Source organism: Onychostoma macrolepis, chromosome 13 (genome assembly GCF_012432095.1).
Source record: "Onychostoma macrolepis isolate SWU-2019 chromosome 13, ASM1243209v1, whole genome shotgun sequence".
NCBI classification, from domain to species: Eukaryota; Metazoa; Chordata; class Actinopteri; order Cypriniformes; family Cyprinidae; genus Onychostoma; species Onychostoma macrolepis.
Genome location: NC_081167.1, coordinates 23771250 through 23792599, shown reverse-complemented (window position 1 = coordinate 23792599; position 21350 = coordinate 23771250). Strand labels below are relative to the sequence as shown.

Below are 21350 nucleotides of genomic sequence, written 5' to 3'. Positions count from 1 at the left end.
AGCAGTATAATGGCAATGTTGTTACCCAATATATAATTTAATTATGACGATAAAATTCCCAGTATCGCATCGGCATATTGATGCTAAGGGTTTCCTATTTAAAGTGTTGAACCGTGCGTGCTTCACGGCTGATGCCTGTCACTGACTTACATTGGTATCACTTCTGTGAGCCCATCACGGAATTTTCGGCGATTCCGTGATGCCACCACAGATACGGGGGTTAAGAGTCCGTGGTTATTACACGGAATTCTGTGAGATCAGGTTGAGAGGAGAGAGAGTCATAGAGCCAATCAAGTGAATGGGGATTATTAGGAGGCCATGATTGATATGGGCCAGTGGAGGGAATCTGGCCAGGCATGAACAGATTCAACTCACCAACAGCAGATTACAACATCAATACACGGAAGGAGACAACGGAACCAAATGGGCTACTTATAGCAAACAAAGAAGGGTCACATGACATGAACAAACCAATGGGAAACAAGACACATGACCTGGACAACCAATCAGAACATGACACAATGAACAGAGGAACCAATAGCATGAATGCAAGAGGGCAAGGGAAGCATGACACTAACAGCATGAATCAAACTACAAAATAAAAGACAAGAAAACAAGAACATGAAACAGAACCCAAAACAGACCTTACACATGTAAATCTAGCAAAGTTTTTATATATATATATATATGATCTTTTTTGTAATTAAGTACATTTGTAACACTTTTTTTTTTTTTTTACCTTGGTATCAAATTTTTAAAAACTATTTAGCGCTGCTGCGTAAGTGTTTCTCAATACAATGGATAACGGAGTGACAACATATTTCACGTCTTTCTCTCTTCTGACCAACATCAACATATCAATCTCTGAATATTTTTTCCTCTTTTGGAAAGTCATAGAAATGCTATCATGGATTTGTCTTTCACTGTTGGAGTGCAAAATATTTGTTGTAGTTTTCATTCACCAGTATAGAAGTTTACTCATCTATGATGACTTCTGAGAACCCTTAAAATGTGAAAAGAGCCCATTATGCAACCAACAACGATGACGCCAATTGAATTCCCATTGGCTGTCTTACATGCATTTGCATAGTGAATTTTGAGTGCCGTTTTTATTGCATCTTCTATATAGCTGCCTTACACTGCGAAGGCAGTGTCTCATATGTAGATTCTCATACACAGTGGACGGAAACGTGAGTGTCATAACAATGACAAAACTTAAAAGCTTACACACTACTCTCTCCCTGCCTTGCCAGCACTGGTATTTCCTTAAGGAAATGTAAATCTAGTTCAAAATCTTCAACTGAATGTTATTTAGCATATGAAATTCAATAAACAGAATGCAGGTATGCAGAAATACAAACTGTTTTGAGACTAGAAACATGGTGCATTCATTTACAGAATCATAAATCAAAATGAATATGCACATTATGTCAGATAGAGAAGGCCGTTTCTGTCCAAAGAGACCCCAGGCTGTAATGAAATCAAAGTTCAAGGTTTAACAGTGACAGTGAGTCTCTGAGACGTGGCCGCCATATTTCATTGTGGAGACAGGGAACTATCATGTAAAGCTGTTAGGACAGGCTACAGCATCACACAAGTACAAACCGGAGTCAGTGAACAAGAGCTCTGACACATACTTTTCATTGGTAAGAGCTGAGTATCACTAGACCCGCTATTGACAGGATTTTCAACTATTTGACATCCAGCACTGCCACTAGTGGCTGTCTGTGTCTTTTTTCCTAAAAATGGGATGATTTGTGTTAAACTTTCAGTAACAATAACAATCAAATGGAGCAGATAGGTTATGCTGCCATTGGTGGCGTGTGCAGGCTTAAACCCAGCTGGAGGTCCTTGTCAAAACAAGTTGGTTTATTGTCATTTCTCTGTATCATAGAGGAGGGAAAAAATACAGTGTCTGTTGAGCCACATTGCAGAACGTATCAAAGCTCTTTACAAAATCAACTTTTAACACAGTGATGGTGAATATACGTACAGTAGTTAAAGCATTTCACCCAAAAATTACAATTCTGTCATTAAGTTACTCACCCTCAAGTTGTTCGTTTCTTTCTTCTATTGAACATAAAAGAATGTTGAAAAATATGTAAGTCAATGGGGGCCATCAACTGTTTGGTTACTCACACTCTTCAAAATATCATTTGTATTCAGCAGAAGAAAGAAATTCATTTTTGGAACAGCTTGAAGGTTGGAAAATGGTGACAATTTTCATTTTGGGGTGAACTATGCCTTTAATTCAATGCTATGACAAATTGTACTTCAAGATTCTATGTACTACTGATGTAAAGCTAAGTGAATTACAGAAATGCAGTATTGCATTGAGGTAGGCATTTTGTTGTGAAAGTAGAAAGCTTTTTTTTTTTTTTTAAATGGAGGATGTTTTCTATAAGGGACAGGATTAGAATATAGTATTTGAGTTTTTTGAAAATCTAAAAAGGGATTTAAAACATTTAAGAAAAGAAAGTGATTATACATAGTGCAATCAGTTCGGACGTAGCACAGTGCTCATTCAACAAATGCACAGCCTGGTGTAGGGCAATAGCACATACAGTTTGAGTGAGTGAGTGAGTGAGTGAGTGAAGTGACATACGGCCAAGTATGGTGACCCATACTCGGAATTTGTGCTCTGCATTTAACCCATCCAACGTGCACACACACAGCAGTGAACACACACACACTGTGAACACACACCCGGAGCAGTGGGCAGCCATTTATGCTGCGGCACCCGGGGAGCAGTTGGGGGTTCGGTGCCTTGCTCAAGGGCACCTCAGTCGTGGTATTGAGGGTGGAGAGAGCGCTGGACATTCACTCCCCCCACCTACAATTCCTGCCGGCCCGAGACTCAAACTCGCAACCTTTTGGATTACGAGTCCGACTCTCTAACCATTAGGCCACGACTTCCCTTTGTACAGTATAAAAACCATTAAGCCTATGGGATGTCCCCACTTTTCATAAAAACAAACGTGTGTGTTTAATCAGTTGACAAACCTAAATAAATTCACATAACTTTGGTTGTTAATGGAATTTTCGGCTTTGAGTGGTCTGATCTGGTCTGGTCTAGTGGTTGTAATGTCAAGTCTGGTAAATGGTTCAGTTTTCAAACTGGTTCAGCTGAAAGGTTGCTGGTATAGTGTGAGGAGCAATCCATAAGCCATCACCATTGTGTCCTTGAGCAAGGCACTTATTCCTAGGTTGCAGCAGGGGGGCTGTTCAAGTTCATAGCTGCATTCTAAGGGGACATATAAAAATCACAGAATCAAGTTCAACTGGACCTGTGGTGATAAATAAAGATTCTATTACGTCTTCACTTTCGCTCTATACTGCCCTATAAAAGCAAAACATATTTGATTTCTGTTTTCATACCGTTTTCTCTTAATCAGAGCATAATTGAGCTAAATCTTAGTATGAGAAACCAGATATCAATCATAAATCAGCAGGGCCGCTGCTGGCCAAATGGGTACCCTAAGCAGGATTGTATTGTTGTGCCCCCTCCCTCAAATATTATGGAAGTAAACAAAAATACCTACTATAGGGGTCAAAATAGAACTTTAATAAAATATAAAAGTAAATAAATAAATAGTAATTAAATTTTATTATTTACAATTACAATTCATCTATATGTCATCTTTTTCCGGTGGTTCCCAATCACGATCCAGGAGGCCCCCCTAAAACTTCAAAAGTTTTTCAAAAATTACCCCAAATGTTTTCCATGTCTCCTTAATCAAACACACCTGATTCAGATCATCAGCTCATTAGTAGAGACTCCAAGACCTGAAATGGGTGTGTCAGTCAAAGGAGAGATGCAAAATGTGCAGTGTTGGGGGGCCTCCAGGAGCGTGGTTGGGAACCACTGATCTATAGCAAAAAGGTGGCCAAAAATTAGAGATTAAGCGGATATTTGAATCAAATGTTGGGTCAATAGCCTATTAGACAAGGACTTGATCATCCTGTAAGTGTAACAGCAGCAATTACCAGGCCTTTGGCTCCCTTTGCGGGCATTTGTAATAACATGTAATGTTGATAAAAAGCAATGGACACCATCACAAAATAATTTGTAATGGTTTTACAGGTTATGGTAATTGGTCACCTTCTAAATCCTAACGGAATATGTCCCAAAACACACTACAGAATGTTTTTTAATGGTTAAAAGTTCTTTTTTTTTTCAGCAGGGTTGCCTCATTGTTGTTATATAATGCATTTTAAGTCATTTTAAAGGCTGTTGTTGGCTTAGGTTTGTTTTTATAACCACAAAAATATTATCTTAATTCTTCTTTGTATATTATTATTTGAAGTAACAAAACCATGGTTAATTTGCGGTTCCCATGGCTACAAGAACCATGAATTTTTATTTTTTTATTTTTATTCGTGTTAAAACCATGGCTAACTTTTGTAAGTCAACATGGAAACGCTGAGAGAATATTAGACGCTTTGGTGGTGGTGAAATTATTACAGTTATTACATTAAAACACGTTATTGATCTCAACCACCCAGAAAAGTTTCACAGGATTTTGAATGTAGCCTACCTGAAAGTGACGCACGGGCTTCGTTTTCATCTTATTTTCCTTCTCTTGGTGCTGGGTTGCTGATGTCTTTTCACGGGCATAGTCATCCATCAATTATGATCATTTGCATTCAGCCGCAAACATGAGGTGTGAGCGATCTTTTTTTTCTTTTTGAGCAACTGGGATGGTGCCCCCTGGAGTTGGTGCCCTACGCAAACTGTGTACTCTGCGTATAGGGAGCAGCGGTACTGTAAATCAGTTTTGAGTTGTAAAGTTGTAGTAGTATGACAAAATGTGTTAGTCCAATGTCCAGTTGTAGATGAGTGTTATTCATTTTGAAGATCCCCTAATAATTTTTTCCCTAGTGGTGGCTGTTGCAACAATGAAGGTGAATTGGCTAGAAATATCACTACTTTGAAATCAAAAAGCACTTCATAGGAGACTGAGAAAGAGAGTAAGCTTTATTCTACCTGACCTCCTGAAATATGATATCTGGCCTAGATTCATATTCTAAACTTCCAATGACAACAAAGATGATAGGATGGAAAGGTCAGACATATTGTCGGGTTAGGTTAGATTTTTATAATGCTTAAAAAGGGAAATGGAGCACCATAATCTCCTGAGAAGAGATGGAAATGGAGAACTGAAAGGCGAAAGACTGTAATTTAACTCGCAGTAATCATGTTATTATATTATGCAGTTCTATCAATGCTATGGCAAGTTTGTTTGCTTTTTGAGAAAAGATTGTATGTGTATGTTATGCGCAAAGTTATTGCAGTGTCCATATTATGCTGTTCATAATTCCCACAACAGGAATACTCCAGTTTAAAAACTCAGATTCTCCAGCAGAATATTATACATATGTACTATATAATTCCTGCATGGTTTAGATGGTGGGGATTATTCTTCTGAATAACAACCACAGGATCATCTAAACACAAGTGTCTGATTAAAATGCTTCTATCCCTAATTGATTTAATACCTAGCACGGCCTTAAATGTACCCCTGAGACAAAACACTTGGCTGTTTGGAGGACTTCAGAGGCTTGTTTGGAATAAATCATTAGCTGCTGTTTGCTCCCGTAATGACTATAGGACGATATCTGCCATTCTGTTTGTATACTCACTTACAGTATCAACTCCACTAATGTACCATATATCTTTTTATATAAACATCTTTAAATCACAGAAATGTAATTAAATTTAGCTGTACGCATGCAGTAAAAACTGAATAAGTGCCCTTGGAAAATGGTATGATCAGGCAGTAAAAGTGATTCAGTAAAAAATTATAGTAAACATTTGGCTACCAGTCCTTGAAATATTGGTTGTGTGTAAAGAAATCATTAGTATATGGGATTTTGGTTAATTTTGGTACTAAACCTGACATCCATTTAAGAATGGAAAAAATAAATTGTTTTAATGTTCACATACCCTATATCTTGTGATATACTGTGCATACAGTGCATGTATTCATTATGCAAATTTTTTTTTTGAAATATCACAAATATTATGGTATCATGACCTAGATATTAATATAATATTGTTTTGCAAAGTTAATTGCAATTTCCCTTGTTTCTATTTTTTTATGTTAGGAGTGTGAGACTCATCCTTGTCTTAATGGAGGCTCATGTGTAGATCTTCAGGACAAATACGCCTGCATATGCGCAGAAGGTTTCACTGGGAAGAACTGTGAGATTGACCAGAATGTGTGTCTGCAGACGTCTCTTAATTTCTCCCTGTGTTTCAATGGAGGGACATGTGTGGATGGACCAGGGGCCAACTTCACATGCAGGTAAAAACAATACTCTATGGAACTTCTGATGTTTTTGTGTATGATGTTTAACAGTTTTGTTCTAGTTCTCATCCTAATTTCTTGGGTCTTGTGGAAAGCATTTCCTATCCAGGGCTGCATTGAAAAAGCATTTGATTGCAGAGACTATTGGTGGTAATGGTTTCTTTGATCCACTTATGCTTACGATGCTTTCTGTAAATGGTAAATTAAGGCCTTAAAAGTCTCAAATCAGTGCAGAAAGTATTAAAGTCATGGCATTAAAAATCGCATACATTCCAAAAAATGAATCCTCAGTATTTTTGTTTTCCAATACAAATATCTAAATATTCTTAAATCATAATACTTGAGGCGCAAATGTAAAATGAAGTCTTGTAGGGGACAATTAAGTTTTTAAGTCTTAAATGGAGTTTTGGCACCGATAGAGTTTGGTTCTTTGCCACTGTCGCCTTTGGCTTGCTTAGTTGGGGACACTAAATTTCTGGCAATATCGTCAGCTTGATTGTACAGACACTATTTGCAGAGAACTGAACTGAGCTAGACGATGACAACTTTGAATCAACAATGAACTGACTTTAACTGAAAAATTGACTGCTTGTTATTGTCCTCTTACATTATTAACACACTATTTTCCTGCTTAACGTTTTAAAGCTGTTTTGACACAATCTGTATTATATAAAGCACTATATATATATAAAGGTGACTTGACTTGACTTGACTTAAATGGACCTTAATCAAACCTGCAGAAACCCTCAGTAACTATAAAAAAATCAGACTGGAAATAATTTGTTGTTAAATTCATTCAAAACCACTAATTTGTTCACAAACAAAACACCACTAACAAGTAAAAACAGGCTAAACAAACTTACATTTACCTACTTTATTTTAAAATATATAACTTGTAATTAGTTACAACTGCCATACACTGATCCAGACACATTTCCACAGTTTCTCTTGGTTCTTTCTAAAGGTCTGCCAGAGTGGATGATTATGCAGCAGCTGCTACAACATTATCACTGAACTAAAGGGCTAACATTGTGTTTTGGTGCATTGCACATTCTGCATAAAAGGGCCCATCCAACACATAACATATCTCATTATCTCTTCCTCCTAAGACAATATTCTAATGTGAATAAGCCCCCTGTCCAGAGTCTCTGATTAGCCCGGGTGATAATGCTATTTGCAATTCTCATCGTGTCAGGTGGACAGATGCACGGACAGACAGACAGCTGTGGAATGAGAAAGCATTGTCTGTCCAAATGAGGCCTCATTGGATTGATTTTCTCAAATGGAAAACAAACGCCCCCGTCCCACTTTGTGTTTACTCTCATTTGAAATCACTTGCAGACTGATGACTCGCAGGCCGATTTTATTAAAGCCTGTCTCATTTGGTAATGGACAAAAGCACACATTTTAAAGACCAAAAAATTGGAGCTCAATCAATTTTAAATCAGCCTCCGTCGTTTTGCATAATGTTAAAGATTCAGAACAGATTGAGGGCCGATATGCTGATATGAAAGCCATTAAAGCTGCCACATAAAGAAAAAAAAATGCCTCTCATTTGGCATAAGCTGATTGTTATATACAGGTATATCTCAAAAAATTAGAATATTGTGAAAAAGTTCATTTTTTTGGAAGTGAAACTTTCATATATTCTAGATTCATTACATGTAAAGTAAAAAGTTTTTTTTTTGTTTTCATTTTGATGATTAGAGCTTACAGCTCATGAAAGTCCAAAATTCAGTATCTCAAAATATTAGAATATTTACATTTTAGTTTCATTAAATGATCATCCCTACAGTATAAATTCAGGGTATCTCTTGTTCTTTGAAACCTCAATAAAAGGGAAGACTGCTGACTTGGCAATGGTCCAGAAGAAAATCATTAGCTGGGTTTCCATCACCCTATTTTAATGCGCATTTTGAAGTATCGCATGAGAAACAAGTGATGGAAACGGCAAATTTTGAATAAAAATTTAATTCGCTTAATTCGCAAAAACTTTTTTACACTCGCTTGAGGTGATTTTTGACTTGTGGGAAAAGGGGTTGATGCGAAGAATGGGAGATGGAAATGCATTTTGCGAATAAATTCCTCCAAGCGCATCAAAAAAGTAATGTGACTTTGCGCAATGGGACGGCAAAACCTGACTAACCAGCAGACTGAAGTCATTCCACAGCATCTGAAATGTTGTCATGGTTATTATCAAATGCCCGAGCAAAGTCTGTTGTCAAAGTATTTCTCTAATTGCCTCCCAGAAATGTCTTACACGACTGCGTTCCCAAACAGCAGCATCCATCTCTGAAAGCAATGACCGCATGCATTGTGTTTCGTCTGCTCACTCTGAGGCGCAAATAATTTATTATATATGAAAATTATTATATTCTCCTACTTTTTAGTGATTTACTTTTTAGTGATTTTTAGTGATTTATAGTGCAGGTTTATCAGGAATTGACGATTTTGTTCTCTTTGACTCGTTGGATGGAAACGGTGCTTGTTTGCAAATGTTTTATGAGATATTCCAGTTTTGTGTATATGTTAAATTCGCAACTTTGGATAGAAACCCGGCTATTGGCACCCTACACAAAGAGGGTAAGTCAGAGAAGGTCATTCCTGAAAGGGGTGACTGTTCACCAAGTGCTGTATCAAAGCATTTTAAATGCAAAGTTGACTGGAAGGAAGAAATTGGATAGGAAAAGGTGCACAAGCAACAGGGATAACCGCAAGCTTGAGAATACGGTAACACTTTACAATAAGGTTCGTTAGTTAACATTAGTTAACAACATTAGTAAACATGAACTAAGAATGAACAATACTTCTACAGCATTTATTAATCTTAGTTAATGTTAATTTCAGCATTTACTAATGCATTATTAAAATCATAAGTTGTGTTTGTTAACATTAGTTAATGCACTGTGAACTAACATGAATAATCAATGAACAACTGTATTTTCATTAACTAACATTAACAAAGATTAATAAATAGTGTAATACATGCATTGTTCATTGTTTGTTCATGTTAGTTAATACATTAACTAATGTTAACAAATGACACCTTATTGTAAAGTGTTACCGAGAATACTGTCAAGCAAAGCCGATTCAAACACTTGGGAGAGCTTCACAAGGAGTAGACTGAAGCTGGAGTCAGTGCATCAAAAGTCACCACGCTCAGACGTCTTCAGGAAAAGGGCTACCAAGTCACTTCTGAAACAGAAACAGCATCAGAAGCATCTTACCTGGGCTAAAGAGAAAAAGAACTGGACTGTTGCTCTTTGGTCCAAAGTCCTCTTTTCAGATAAAAGTACATTTTCATTTCAGTTGGAAATCAAGGTCTGGAGTCTGGAGGAAGACTGGAGAGGCACAGAATCCAAGCTGCTTGAAGTTCAGTGGGAAGTTTACTAAGTCAGTGATGATTTGAGGTGCCGTGACGTCTGCTGGTATTGGTCCATTGTGTTTTATTAAGTCCAAAGTCAATGCAGCCGTCTACCAGGGGATTTTGGAGCACTTTATGCTTCCATCTGCTGACAAGCTTTCTGGAGATGCTGATTTCCTTTTCCAGCAGGATTTTAGCACTTGCCCACAGTGCCAAAACCACTTCCAAGTGGTTTGCTGATCATGATATTACTGTGCTTGATTGGCCGGCCAACATGCCTGACCTGAAGCCCAAATGGAATCTATGGGATATTTTCAAGAGAAAGATGAGAAACAGTCGATCCAACAATACAGACGAGCTGAAGGCTCAATAGTGCCTCAGCAGTGCCACAGGCTGATCGCTTCCATGCTACACCTCACTGATGCTGTCATTTGTGCTAAAGGAGCCCCGACCAAGTATTGAGTGCATAAATGAACATATTTTAAAGAACTTGAAATTTTCTGTTTTGCAAATCTTTTTTTTTTTTTTTGATTGATCTTAGGAAATATTCTAATATTTTGAGATACTAGATTTTTGACTTTCATGAGCTGTAAGCTCTAATCATCAAAATTAAAACAAAAAACTTTTGAAATGTTTGACTTTATATGTAATGAATCTATAATAAATGAAAGTTTCACTTTTTTTTCAGAATATTGTATTTTCACAATATTCTAATTTTTGAGATGCAGCTGTATATATATATATATATATATATATATATATATATATATATATATTGTGACGGATCAGTGGCCCTCCCCTCATTATCATCACCACCCGTCCCTTATTCGCCGCCCTTCACCAGGCTCCCGACTGGAGTGGGTGGATGAGAGGAGGCGTGGGATCAACGCGGCTGGCGGCGTGTGATGAGGCACAGCTGGACTGAATGAAGCCTCATCACCGCCGCTGTTAAATGCCCAGCGCGCCTCCTCGGGAGACCGGTCTCTTCCCCGTGCATGCACGCTGGTGTCCTCGTGGGTCCAGGAAGGGTGCGTGAGGACATCGCGCCACCGAAGACGTGAGCTGCGAACCCGCGGTCCGGACGAAAGCCGCACCCGTATTACGGCCGTCGGACCAGGATGTCGGGCCGCATAAGTCCTACCAAAGGCCGTGGACGGCGTGTAAGAGCCGCCGCTGTGATGAAGCCGCCGCCCTCGCGCCCGGACCCGAGTGGGAGCGCGTGCGGCCGCGGACTCCGCCCTTCCTGGACCCTTCCTCCTGGAACACTGCCCTCCTTCACGAGCCCCGCAGCACGGCGAGGACACCAGACCCCTGTTTATTTTGGACACTTCTTTCCCTGGACACGTTATTTTGTTAATAAAAGCCTCTCCGAGGCCTGACGCCACACCCACTGTGTCTGTCGTTGGCTCCTCCCGTCACAGTGGTGGAGAATGCGGGCAAGGCGGAGCCTAGACAGCGCAGTTGGGCAACACCTGAAGGCGTCATCCCTCTCGCCCGCAGAAGTTCGTGGAGAAGCGCGTGGGACGGAGAAACGACGGAGGCGGCCTCCCAACCACCAAAGGGGTAAGTGGCGTTTCCCACTTGTCATCTTACCCTGTGGTTGGTTGAGGCTGTCGACTAATACCGGTTTCTCTGTCCCTGTTCCGCGCGGTGCGAGAGGAGGATCGCCCGAGAGGAATCCCTGCCCGCCCACTCCGACCGTATGGAGCCTGGTTGAGGAAGGTAGCACTCCTGCGTGGGCGGCGACCGATGACGGGATGTCGCTTGGGGGAATGTGACGGATCAGTGGCCCTCCCCTCATTATCATCACCACCCGTCCCTTATTCGCCGCCTTCACCAGGCTCCCGACTGGAGTGGGTGGATGAGAGGAGGCGTGGGATCAACGCGGGCTGGCGGCGTGTGATGAGGCACAGCTGGACTGAATGAAGCCTCATCACCGCCGCTGTTAAATGCCCAGCGCGCCTCCTCGGGAGACCGGTCTCTTCCCCGTGCATGCGCTGGTGTCCTCGTGGGTCCAGGAAGGGTGCGTGGGGACATCGCGCCACCGAAGACGTGAGCTGCCGAACCCGCGGTCCGGACGAAAGCCGCACCCGTATTACGGCCGTCGGACCAGGATGTCGGGCCGTACAAGTCCTACCAAAGGCCGTGGACGGCGTGTAAGAGCCGCCGCTGTGATGAAGCCGCCGCCCTCGCGCCCGGACCCGAGTGGGGCGCGTGCGGCCGCCGGACTCCGCCCTTCCTGGACCCTTCCTCCTGGAACACTGCCCTCCTTCACGAGCCCCGCAGCACGACGAGGACACCAGACCCCCTGTTTATTTTGGACACTTCTTTCCCTGGACACTTTATTTTGTTAATAAAAAGCCTCTCCGAGGCCTGACGCCACACCCACTGTGTCTGTCGTTGGCTCCTCCCGTCACAATATATATATACAGTACAGGTGCATCTCGATAAATTAGAATGCTGTGGAAAAGTTGATTTATTTCAGTAATTCAACTCAAATTGTGAAACTTGTGTATTAAATAAATTCAATGCACACAGACTGAAGTAGTTTAAGTCTTTGGTTCTTTTAATTGTGGTGATTTTGGCTCACATTTAACAAAAACACAATCTCAACAAATTAGAATATGGTGACATGCCACTCAGCTAATCAACTCAAAACACCTGCAAAGGTTTCCTGAGCAAGTGTGTGGAAGAAAAAGATGCACAACCAACCGAGAGAACCGCAGCCTTATGAGGATTGTCAAGCAAAATTGATTCAAGAATTTGGGTGAACTTCACAAGGAATGGACTGAGGCTGGGGTCAAGGCATCAAGAGCCACCACACACAGACGTGTCAAGGAATTTGGCTACAGTTGTCGTATTCCTCTTGTTAAGCCACTCCTAAACCACAGACAACGTCAGAGGCATCTTACCTGGGCTAAGGAGAAGAAGAACTGGACTGTTGCCCAGTGGTCCAAAGTCCTCTTTTCAGATGAGAGCAAGTTTTGTATTTCATTTGGAAACCAAGGTCCTGGAGTCTGGAGGAAGGGTGGAGAAGCTCATAGCCCAAGTTGCTTGAAGTCCAGTGTTAAGTTTCCACAGTCTGTGATGATTTGGGGTGCAATGTGATCTGCTGGTGTTGGTCCATTGTGTTTTTTGAAAACCAAAGTCACTGCACCCGTTTACCAAGAAAATTTGGAGCACTTCATGCTTCCTTCTGCTGACCATCTTTTTAAAGATGCTGATTTCATTTTCCAGCAGGATTTGGCACCTGCCGACTCTGCCAAAAGCACCAAAAGTTGGTTAAATGACCATGGTGTTGGTGTGCTTGACTGGCCAGCAAACTCACCAGACCTGAACCCCATAGAGAATCTCAGCAGTGCCGCAAACTGATAACCTCCACGCCACGCCGAATTGAGGCAGTAATTAAAGCAAAAGGAGCCCCTATCAAGTATTGAGTACATATACAGTAAATAAACATACTTTCAAAAATGTTTTTTTTTTTTATTGATCTTATGAAGTATTCTAATTTGTTGAGATTTAGTGGGTTTTTGTTAAATGTGAGCCAAAATCATCACAATTAAAAGAACCAAAGACTTAAACTACTTCAGTCTGTGTGAACTGAATTTATTTAATACACGATTTTCACAATTTGAGTCGAATTACTGAAATAAATGAACTTTTCCATGACATTCTAATTTATTGAGATGCACCTGTATATATAAGCACCAGGACTTCATGCTTATCAGGCATTTTAGGGAGACGCACAGTAATAAGTGAATAGGGAAAGAAATGATATATACATTTTTCTGAAAATTAGTATACTTTGGCCATGTTTACATACGTATTGTGTAAAGTAAAATAGTAGGCTATATATATGAAATAATATTTATTTATTTAGTTATTTTTAAATAATGATAAATATAGTAAATAATACAGAAGACCAACAAAATTTTGTTTTGGCTGTATATCTTTCCATAGTTTCACGTAAGATCTTTGTTCACAAATTCAGGGGTATGTTTGTATTCATGCATTTATTTATTTATTTACACACTAGACTATTACAGAAGCTATTTTAGGAAGTGTTTCTTCAGAATGCCTCTGGACACTTTGGAAGGAATATCTGTCAGTATCATTCATCTTGACCTGATATTTATTGACATTCTTACAGATGTTATGTTTGTTTTGCCTTATACCTTTTCATGATTGATTTATAATTCATGCAGAAGCATTTTTTAAAAATGTTTAAGCTACAGTTGTCCTTTCTACCCTTTACAATGTGCCTTTAAGCACTTTTAAATGTGAACTGCTCAAAGCGTTGTAGTATACCAAAATATCTATTCATAATCATCAGTCTTTGTAGTGTTATCACCATGACTACAAAATGCACTGAATGCACATACAATCACCATACAGTATGTCAACTCATTTCCCAGAACTTGAGTTTTAAAGGTGCAGATAATTGAACCATTCTTAAAAAATGTAGAAATTTTGCTATATGCCAACAAACTCTGTTAATGAGACGCTTCTCAGTTTGCTCACCATCTGTGTGGCAGCGCTTTCACAAGCTAAGCTGACCATATGTCTGTCATTAATTATATTTTTCCTTTTGAATATTTGCTTTTTTGATGGGCTCAAGGCTGTGTCTCAGAAAGTCGTAGCATTCTGTTCAACCTTTTAAAGAGACATGTTTTTTAGAGAATAAAAACATCTGATTCTCTGTGCCATGTTTAAAAGAGGAATGTTTTCATTCAGCTGCCTGCCAGGTTTTGTGGGAGATTTCTGTGAGGTAGAGATGAATGAATGCTGCTCTGAGCCCTGCTTTCACGGGGCCATCTGCCAAGACCTCATCAATGGCTACCAATGTCACTGTCGACCAGGTGAGGCTTTTAATGTTATAGAAAATACATAATATAATGCAAAACAGTATATACAGTAAAGGTATAAAGAAAGTGGTTTACCTCTTATTTGCTTTATACTGTATGTACTGTATTTGGCTTGTGCATTATAGACAGGGTTAATGACATGGTAAATAACATCTTGATGATGTGTATTTTCGCCATGTTCTTTCCAAGCTTAATATGCAAATATTGCTTGCAATCAAAACAATTCTCTGTTTGTTTGTGTAACCTGACCAACCCGACTCAGCCAATGGTGTGAGTTTGGAACAGGGAGTGGAACTGTCTGTTTGTCCTGACCAATGGCAGATGGAAAGTGTTTGGGAAATATACTTGAAAACGATTATTTCAAGCAAATATTAAACAACATCACCCTTAGTTATTTGTTATTTTGTTAAATGCTTTACATTATGTGCACATTCTGACTAGCATTTAACTTGTGCATTCATGTTATTTTGATTATGAGTGGATTATCTGGAAAAAAATTCAAATTTTTGGGATTGGTACAATTTATTCATTCATTCATTCATTCATTCATATATTCATTCATTTTTAAGAAATTAAAACTTTTATTTATCAAGGGCATCTTAAATTGATCACAAAATTTACAGTTGCAATTTCAAATATTTTCTGATCATCAAATCCTGAAAATATGTATCACAATTTTCACAAAAATATTAAGCAGCACAACTGTTTTCAACGTTGATAAGAAGAACTGTTTCTTGAACACCAATACAACATATTAGAATGATATTTGAAGGATTATGTGACTGGAGTAATGATACTGAAAATTCAGTTTTGCCATCACAGGAATGAATTACATTTTAAAATATTAAAATAAATTGGAAAAAAGTTAGTGTAAATTGTAATAATATTTCACTTTTACAATATTACTTTTTTGATTTATTTTATTTATTTTTTGGGTCAAATAAATTTTGGTGAGTATTAGAGATTAATTTGGGAGGGGGTAAAAAAGGACAATTTTGTTGACCCAGATTTAATGATAGTGTATTTTCCTTTTTTTTCAAATTTCTACTCATAGTTTTATTAATAGTATGGTTTCATTGAAATTTCTTTATTACCATGATGCTCTTTTTTGGTCAAATAAATTTTGGTGAGTATAAGAGATTAATTTGGGAGTGCTCTGGAGGCCCCTCAAGACAGACACAGGACGGCAGACCCGTCCGTTCCGGAACCCATGGCGGATCAGGCAGTTCAGGAGGCCATGGTGGTGCAGGGAGCTCAGGAGGCCACGGCTGGATGGCCTCCGTGGCCTTGGCCTCGTCCCTTGGCCCGGCCACTACAGCCGGAGCCCTATTACCCACCCCCACCCCCCCAAAAAAATCCTTGGGGAACTCAGGGACTGGAGCACTCCCTGGGCAAAACGAGTAATCAGGAGCCCTCTTTGGGCTTAACTCGGGATCAGGAGCCCTACGTGGGCTAAAATCAGGAATAGGAGCCCTCTCATGGTTATCCACAGGAACAGGGGCTGCAGCCAGAGAACTTGACTTCGGATCGGCTGGCAGGCTTGAGTGAGCCGTGAACGGCGGCAGGCTTGACTTCACCGCAAACAGCGGGGTGCTTGACTGACGAGAGGCCAACGGACATGACTGACGAACAGCTGACAGACTTGACTGGGAGGGGGAGATCTCGACAGGCTAGGGCGGCGAATCATGCGGCGGTTTCCATGCCACGGGAGGAAAAACAGGGAAAACAGAAAACAAATACAGGGAAAAGGCACCGCTCACTTTCGGTTTTGGTTTGGGTCCGGTATTCTGTCACGGTTATGCTACTGTGCTGGAACAAGGAGCAAGGAACGTGGAGCACGCAGGAGAATTGCGATAAACAGACTTTAATCTTCTTACACAGGGATACAAGACAGGCAGGAACACACGTAGCACTCATTGATGTACAATACCGGACATTAGACTCAGAGACACACAAGGCTTAAATAATCAAACTAAAAATGATAATAACCAAACACATCTGGACACAAATGAACCAATAATGAAACTAACGAGAACAGGAAACAGGAAACTCCAAATATGGGCACAAGAGGGAGGGAAACACAAGACAAAACACAACACGCCTGACAGGGAGGGGGGGGAAGGAAATTTTTGTTGACCCAGATTTTTTAATGATAGTGTATTTTCCTTTTTTTTTTTCAATTTCTACTCGTAGTTTTATTAACAGTATGGTTTAATTAAAATTGCTTTATTACCATGATGCACCTTTTTCATGTAGTGTTTGTTATTGCAGGGAAATGAAAAAAAACTTTCGTTAACTTTTTCAGCAGTATCTTCTGTCAGTGTTTTTTTTTTTAACCTTCCTGATAGTCTTATGTCTGAAGAACACAAGAGAGATAAAGGTTTATGAAAACTCTCTGCTTCATGCATCTTGATTCCCCCATGCAAAAATCTCTTAGGTTCCTCCGGGGAGTAATTTGCTCTTGCAGGCTACTGAAACAGACACAAGCCTCATAGAGTATTAAAATGTATTCAGTCCGTATGTGTGCATGTGTGGATGCTTTCAGAATGTGAAAACGAAGCAGGAATGGAGATGGTGCAGAAAACGTATGAGACTGGTAGGGAGAGGTGGGGGTTGTTGGTTGCTGGGTGGGCTCACTGTGGCACTCTGGGTTTTTGTTCCTGGCAGGTTGGACAGGCCTTCACTGTGAAGATGACATTAATGAGTGCTTGCCGCAACCGTGCAACCAGGGAATGTGCATCCAGAATGAGCCTGGCCATGGCTACACCTGCTTCTGTCGGCCCGGATTTGTGGTAAGTCGCACTGAGTCCCCCTCTCCCCCCTTCCTCCTCCTCCCTGAGCTCTTCATCTTCCCCTGAGGTGATTTTGAGAGAGACGCAATCCTGTTTGTCTTTCTCCTGTCAAGTATTCGCCATCCGTTTGTTTCCATTCCAATATTGCGATGGCCTTTAAATATCCTTGACGTCCTCAGGACGGTAGGCAGCAGAGTTCTTTAGTATTCAACATGCCAGTGGTGCTTTTCAAGTGCGGGGATCACAGATGTCATTTATCAATGGCAGAATGTGCATGCCATTTACCTATTTTTGTTTCTGTTGCTTGTCGAAGTGCCACTAAACAAAAAGATGAGCAATAAGCAATATTATATAAATGCTAATCTAACTACTCTAATCTTAAAATGGAAGTGCAGGTATAGTACTACAATATATATATATTATATACAAGGTGTATGTATGTGTGTGTACACATTTTCATCAAAATTGGAAGATTAAGGAATTACAGCTCTTTAATATGTCCCTCCCCCCATTTTCAAGGGACGATAAATAATTGGATAAATTGACTCAAAAGCTGTTTCATGGACAGACATGGGCTAATCTAAAAGGTCTGGAGTTGATTCTAAGTGTGCCATTTACATTTGGAGGCTGTTGCTGTGATCCCACATCATACGGTCAAAGGATCTCTCCATACAAGGGAAACAATTGTTAGGCTTCAAAAAACAAAACAGAACAATTAGAGATATAGCAGGAACATTAGGAGTGGCCAGATCAATAGTTTGGTACATTCTGAGTGTTACGTGCTTGATGTTAAAATGGGATGATACCATAACATTTAGGTGAGACAACTGTTACAGGATGATACTGAAAAGTAGTATTTCAAAAGACTTTACTGGACGTGTTGTGGAAAGATATAAATGATTTCTAAAATGAAAAAATTATGGAATTTAATCAAAATTCCATATCAGATCAAAATCTCCAAAAATTTCATATAGGAAAAATATGTCATTGCTCATGAAGTCTCAAAGCAATTGCCACTAGTACATACTGTATATAGATGACGGTACAGCTGAAAGCGTAGTTGCTCCTGCTGGGCTTACTGTAATTTATACTCATATTCGTCCCAATGTGAGTTTTGCACCATGCTTGAATTCTAATGCCCCCAGCCTTTAGTTGTGTACACTGCACTTATTTCAGCATATTGCATCAAACATTGTACTTCCTCACCATAATGCCATATACTAGCTCAATTTTTTCAGAAACCCTGACTGCCTTATTATTGTACTGACAATATGGTTGAGTGTGGCATCAAACCATATCCCAGCAGGCATTTCAAAAACACTTAGAGAAAATATTTGTGATGAGAGAAAAGTCTTTATTTTGTGTTTCAGGGGGAAAACTGTGAATATAATTACAATGACTGCTTGATCCAATCATGCCCTAATGGGTTTTCCTGTAAGGACAGTATCAACAATGTCAACTGTGTCCCTGTGAAGACCGACACATCCTCTGTTCCTCCCATCTCAGTCGTATCGTGGAGAACCATCAACCCCAACCCAGAGTTACAACCCACTTTAGCACCTGTGGAGAACTTGCAAAACACTGAGCTGCCGACAGGTTGGTACTAAAACCACATATGCAATATTTTGTAGTTTTGTGATACCTTTGAATGTTTTTGGCAGCCTCATAAAATCCTAAGTGTTACATAAATAATTTTTGGTTTTGAGTCTGAAATGTCTTTGAATCACAGTCGATTCCTTGCAAGGAAGCAAATTGTTTTTGCATTTTAACATATATGAGTTATGACTTCCACAGTACTGGCTTTTTTAATATTATTGACAAAAGGACTGGGTAAATGAAAGACATCATGAACAATTGAAAACAATCAATAAGCTTGTGTGATTTGTTTAGATTGGTCAGCTTTATTATCTTCTTGTCTTTGGAAACCTAAGAGATTATTGATACTGCTTAAGAGATGTATCATAATTATTATCTATGAACCTCTTATCAATCATTCAGCAAAATATGGTGTATTTTTTATATAGAAATGTATATTGTATGTACAACAAACACAATTAGTTCACCCAAAAATGAAAATTCTTTCATTTATTCACCCTCACGTTGTTCCCAACCTGAATGGCTGGCTGACTTCTGCGTAACACAAAAGAAGATATTTTTAGGAATCATGGTAACTAAATTGATTGATTTAACTTCAGTTGAATGGACATTCCATGTTTCACAAAGTTCTTTTAATTTTTTTATATTTAAATTCATAATATTTAACAACAATATCATAAAGTCAACCTGGTCTCATAAGTAATATCACTGAGTAGTTATCACGTTTAAATGGTACAGATATTATTTTAGCTGTCAGAACTAATTTGTGTTTAAAGCAAAAGTAGAACCTACATTATAATTATCTTTAATTAGATGCTTTGATGAAATTATATTTAGGTATTTGAAACTTTTATTTGTATTTATTTCTCAGTTCTTGGAAAATTTCTCATAAAATAAGATGATCACGCTGCTTTTTCTCAGTTAGAGAGAGAGAGAGCCCTACTGAGCTTGTGCTAAGTTATTGTCATCACTCTCATTTGTGAATTTTCAATTGTCTTTGCTCTCCCCTATGGTATCAGTGACTACAATAACATACAGATACATTACCACAGGCAACATAATGCCAGACAAAAAGTCCTTGAAATGTGTATTCCGAAAACATTTCCCAAATAACCTACATTTTGCTTTGCTCTGTTCCAAAATGAGCTGGGAGCCCCTAAAGGTTAGTAAGATAAACACTCACCATCTGTGGTATGTCTGATAATAAGAGCTTTTTCCACATTTGTTCCACTAATGTTCTCTGAAGAAGCAATAGTTTGAACAAACTCAATTAGTTTTCGCCGGAAAAATTACAGCTAATTAGGAACTATGCGCTATGGTTTATGATGTTTATTGAGTATGACACAAAACACCAATTGGTAGCAATGAATGAACTGTAGAGAGCCAAAATGTCAGTGTGGAACATGAGGACTAAATTTCCACATCACTTAGGAAATTGAACCACCCTAGACCAATTTCCTGACAATGGACTAATAAATGGATTCTGGAGGCTAAATTTGTCAAATCACTCAAGGTAATTTGGTGAAGCAAAGTCTAAGCAAGTTATTTTAGAAGAAGAAAACCCATGAATGCGCTTAAATTTCCCTAAAGCATGACTTTCTTTCTGAATTGATTTGAAATGAACTGCTGGCCTGTAGCCATTCTCTAAGTATTTTTTGTCTAAATACAGCATTTCACAGCGTTAAAAGAGTGAGAATGAGATGTCATTCTCTCGGTTACAGGCGAGTTTCTGTTGAACAGTTGATCTTTTGAAAGCCACGCTGCTAGAACAGTATCTAAGATTGCCACTACACAAAGCGAACCACAAAAAATCAATAGGCCAGTTACAGGGCCAAAATAAAGGTAAATGTGTTTCTGGCATATGTTGAGAGTGATTTTGACATTTAAGCTAGACTTTATGGTGGTCCTGGGGGGCACAACACAATGGAATTAAACCTCTCCGCAGAATGAAAAATGTAGTAAACAGAGAAAATGCATTTGGATCTCTTGCGGGCGCAGAAATATGTCTGGATATGACAGCGTGAATGTTTGCTCTAAGATATCATCAGCACTAATTTCTTCAGCCACTACTGAGAAAGACAAAGTGTGTGTAAGTCAATGCCCTTGGGGAAGAGTGCAGTTAATTTTCCAAACATGCACTTTACAGAAATCAATGAATTTACAATGCAGAAGGCAAATGCTACAGACAGCTTTAAAGGTTTGCCTGGGCATCCATGGGAATTTTCTTCAAGTGCCCGAGAGGTACACTATGGCTGAGTAATCGCTCTGCGATTGTCCAGACAGGGTGGAATTGAGGCCATTTTTTATGGAAGATAAAACTCAAGGAAGCTGCTGTAGTCTTAACTCAAAAATGGCGGGATAGATCTATCACCACAAGTTGGACTCAAAAATCCATTTAGTCTTTGGATTGCACACATTTTTT

General features: G+C 39.3%; 1 protein-coding gene across 1 annotated transcript in view; it reads left to right on the top strand.

The window, feature by feature from the left end:
• eys (eyes shut homolog) overlaps positions 1-21350 on the top strand; it is a 209067-nt gene that overhangs the window by 102069 nt on the left and 85648 nt on the right. Inside the window, exons 26-29 of the mRNA XM_058795808.1 lie at positions 6109-6308; positions 14410-14534; positions 17208-17332; positions 18703-18928. Of these exons, the coding sequence (XP_058651791.1) occupies positions 6109-6308; positions 14410-14534; positions 17208-17332; positions 18703-18928 (676 nt within the window). The remainder of the gene's footprint in view (positions 1-6108; positions 6309-14409; positions 14535-17207; positions 17333-18702; positions 18929-21350) is intronic.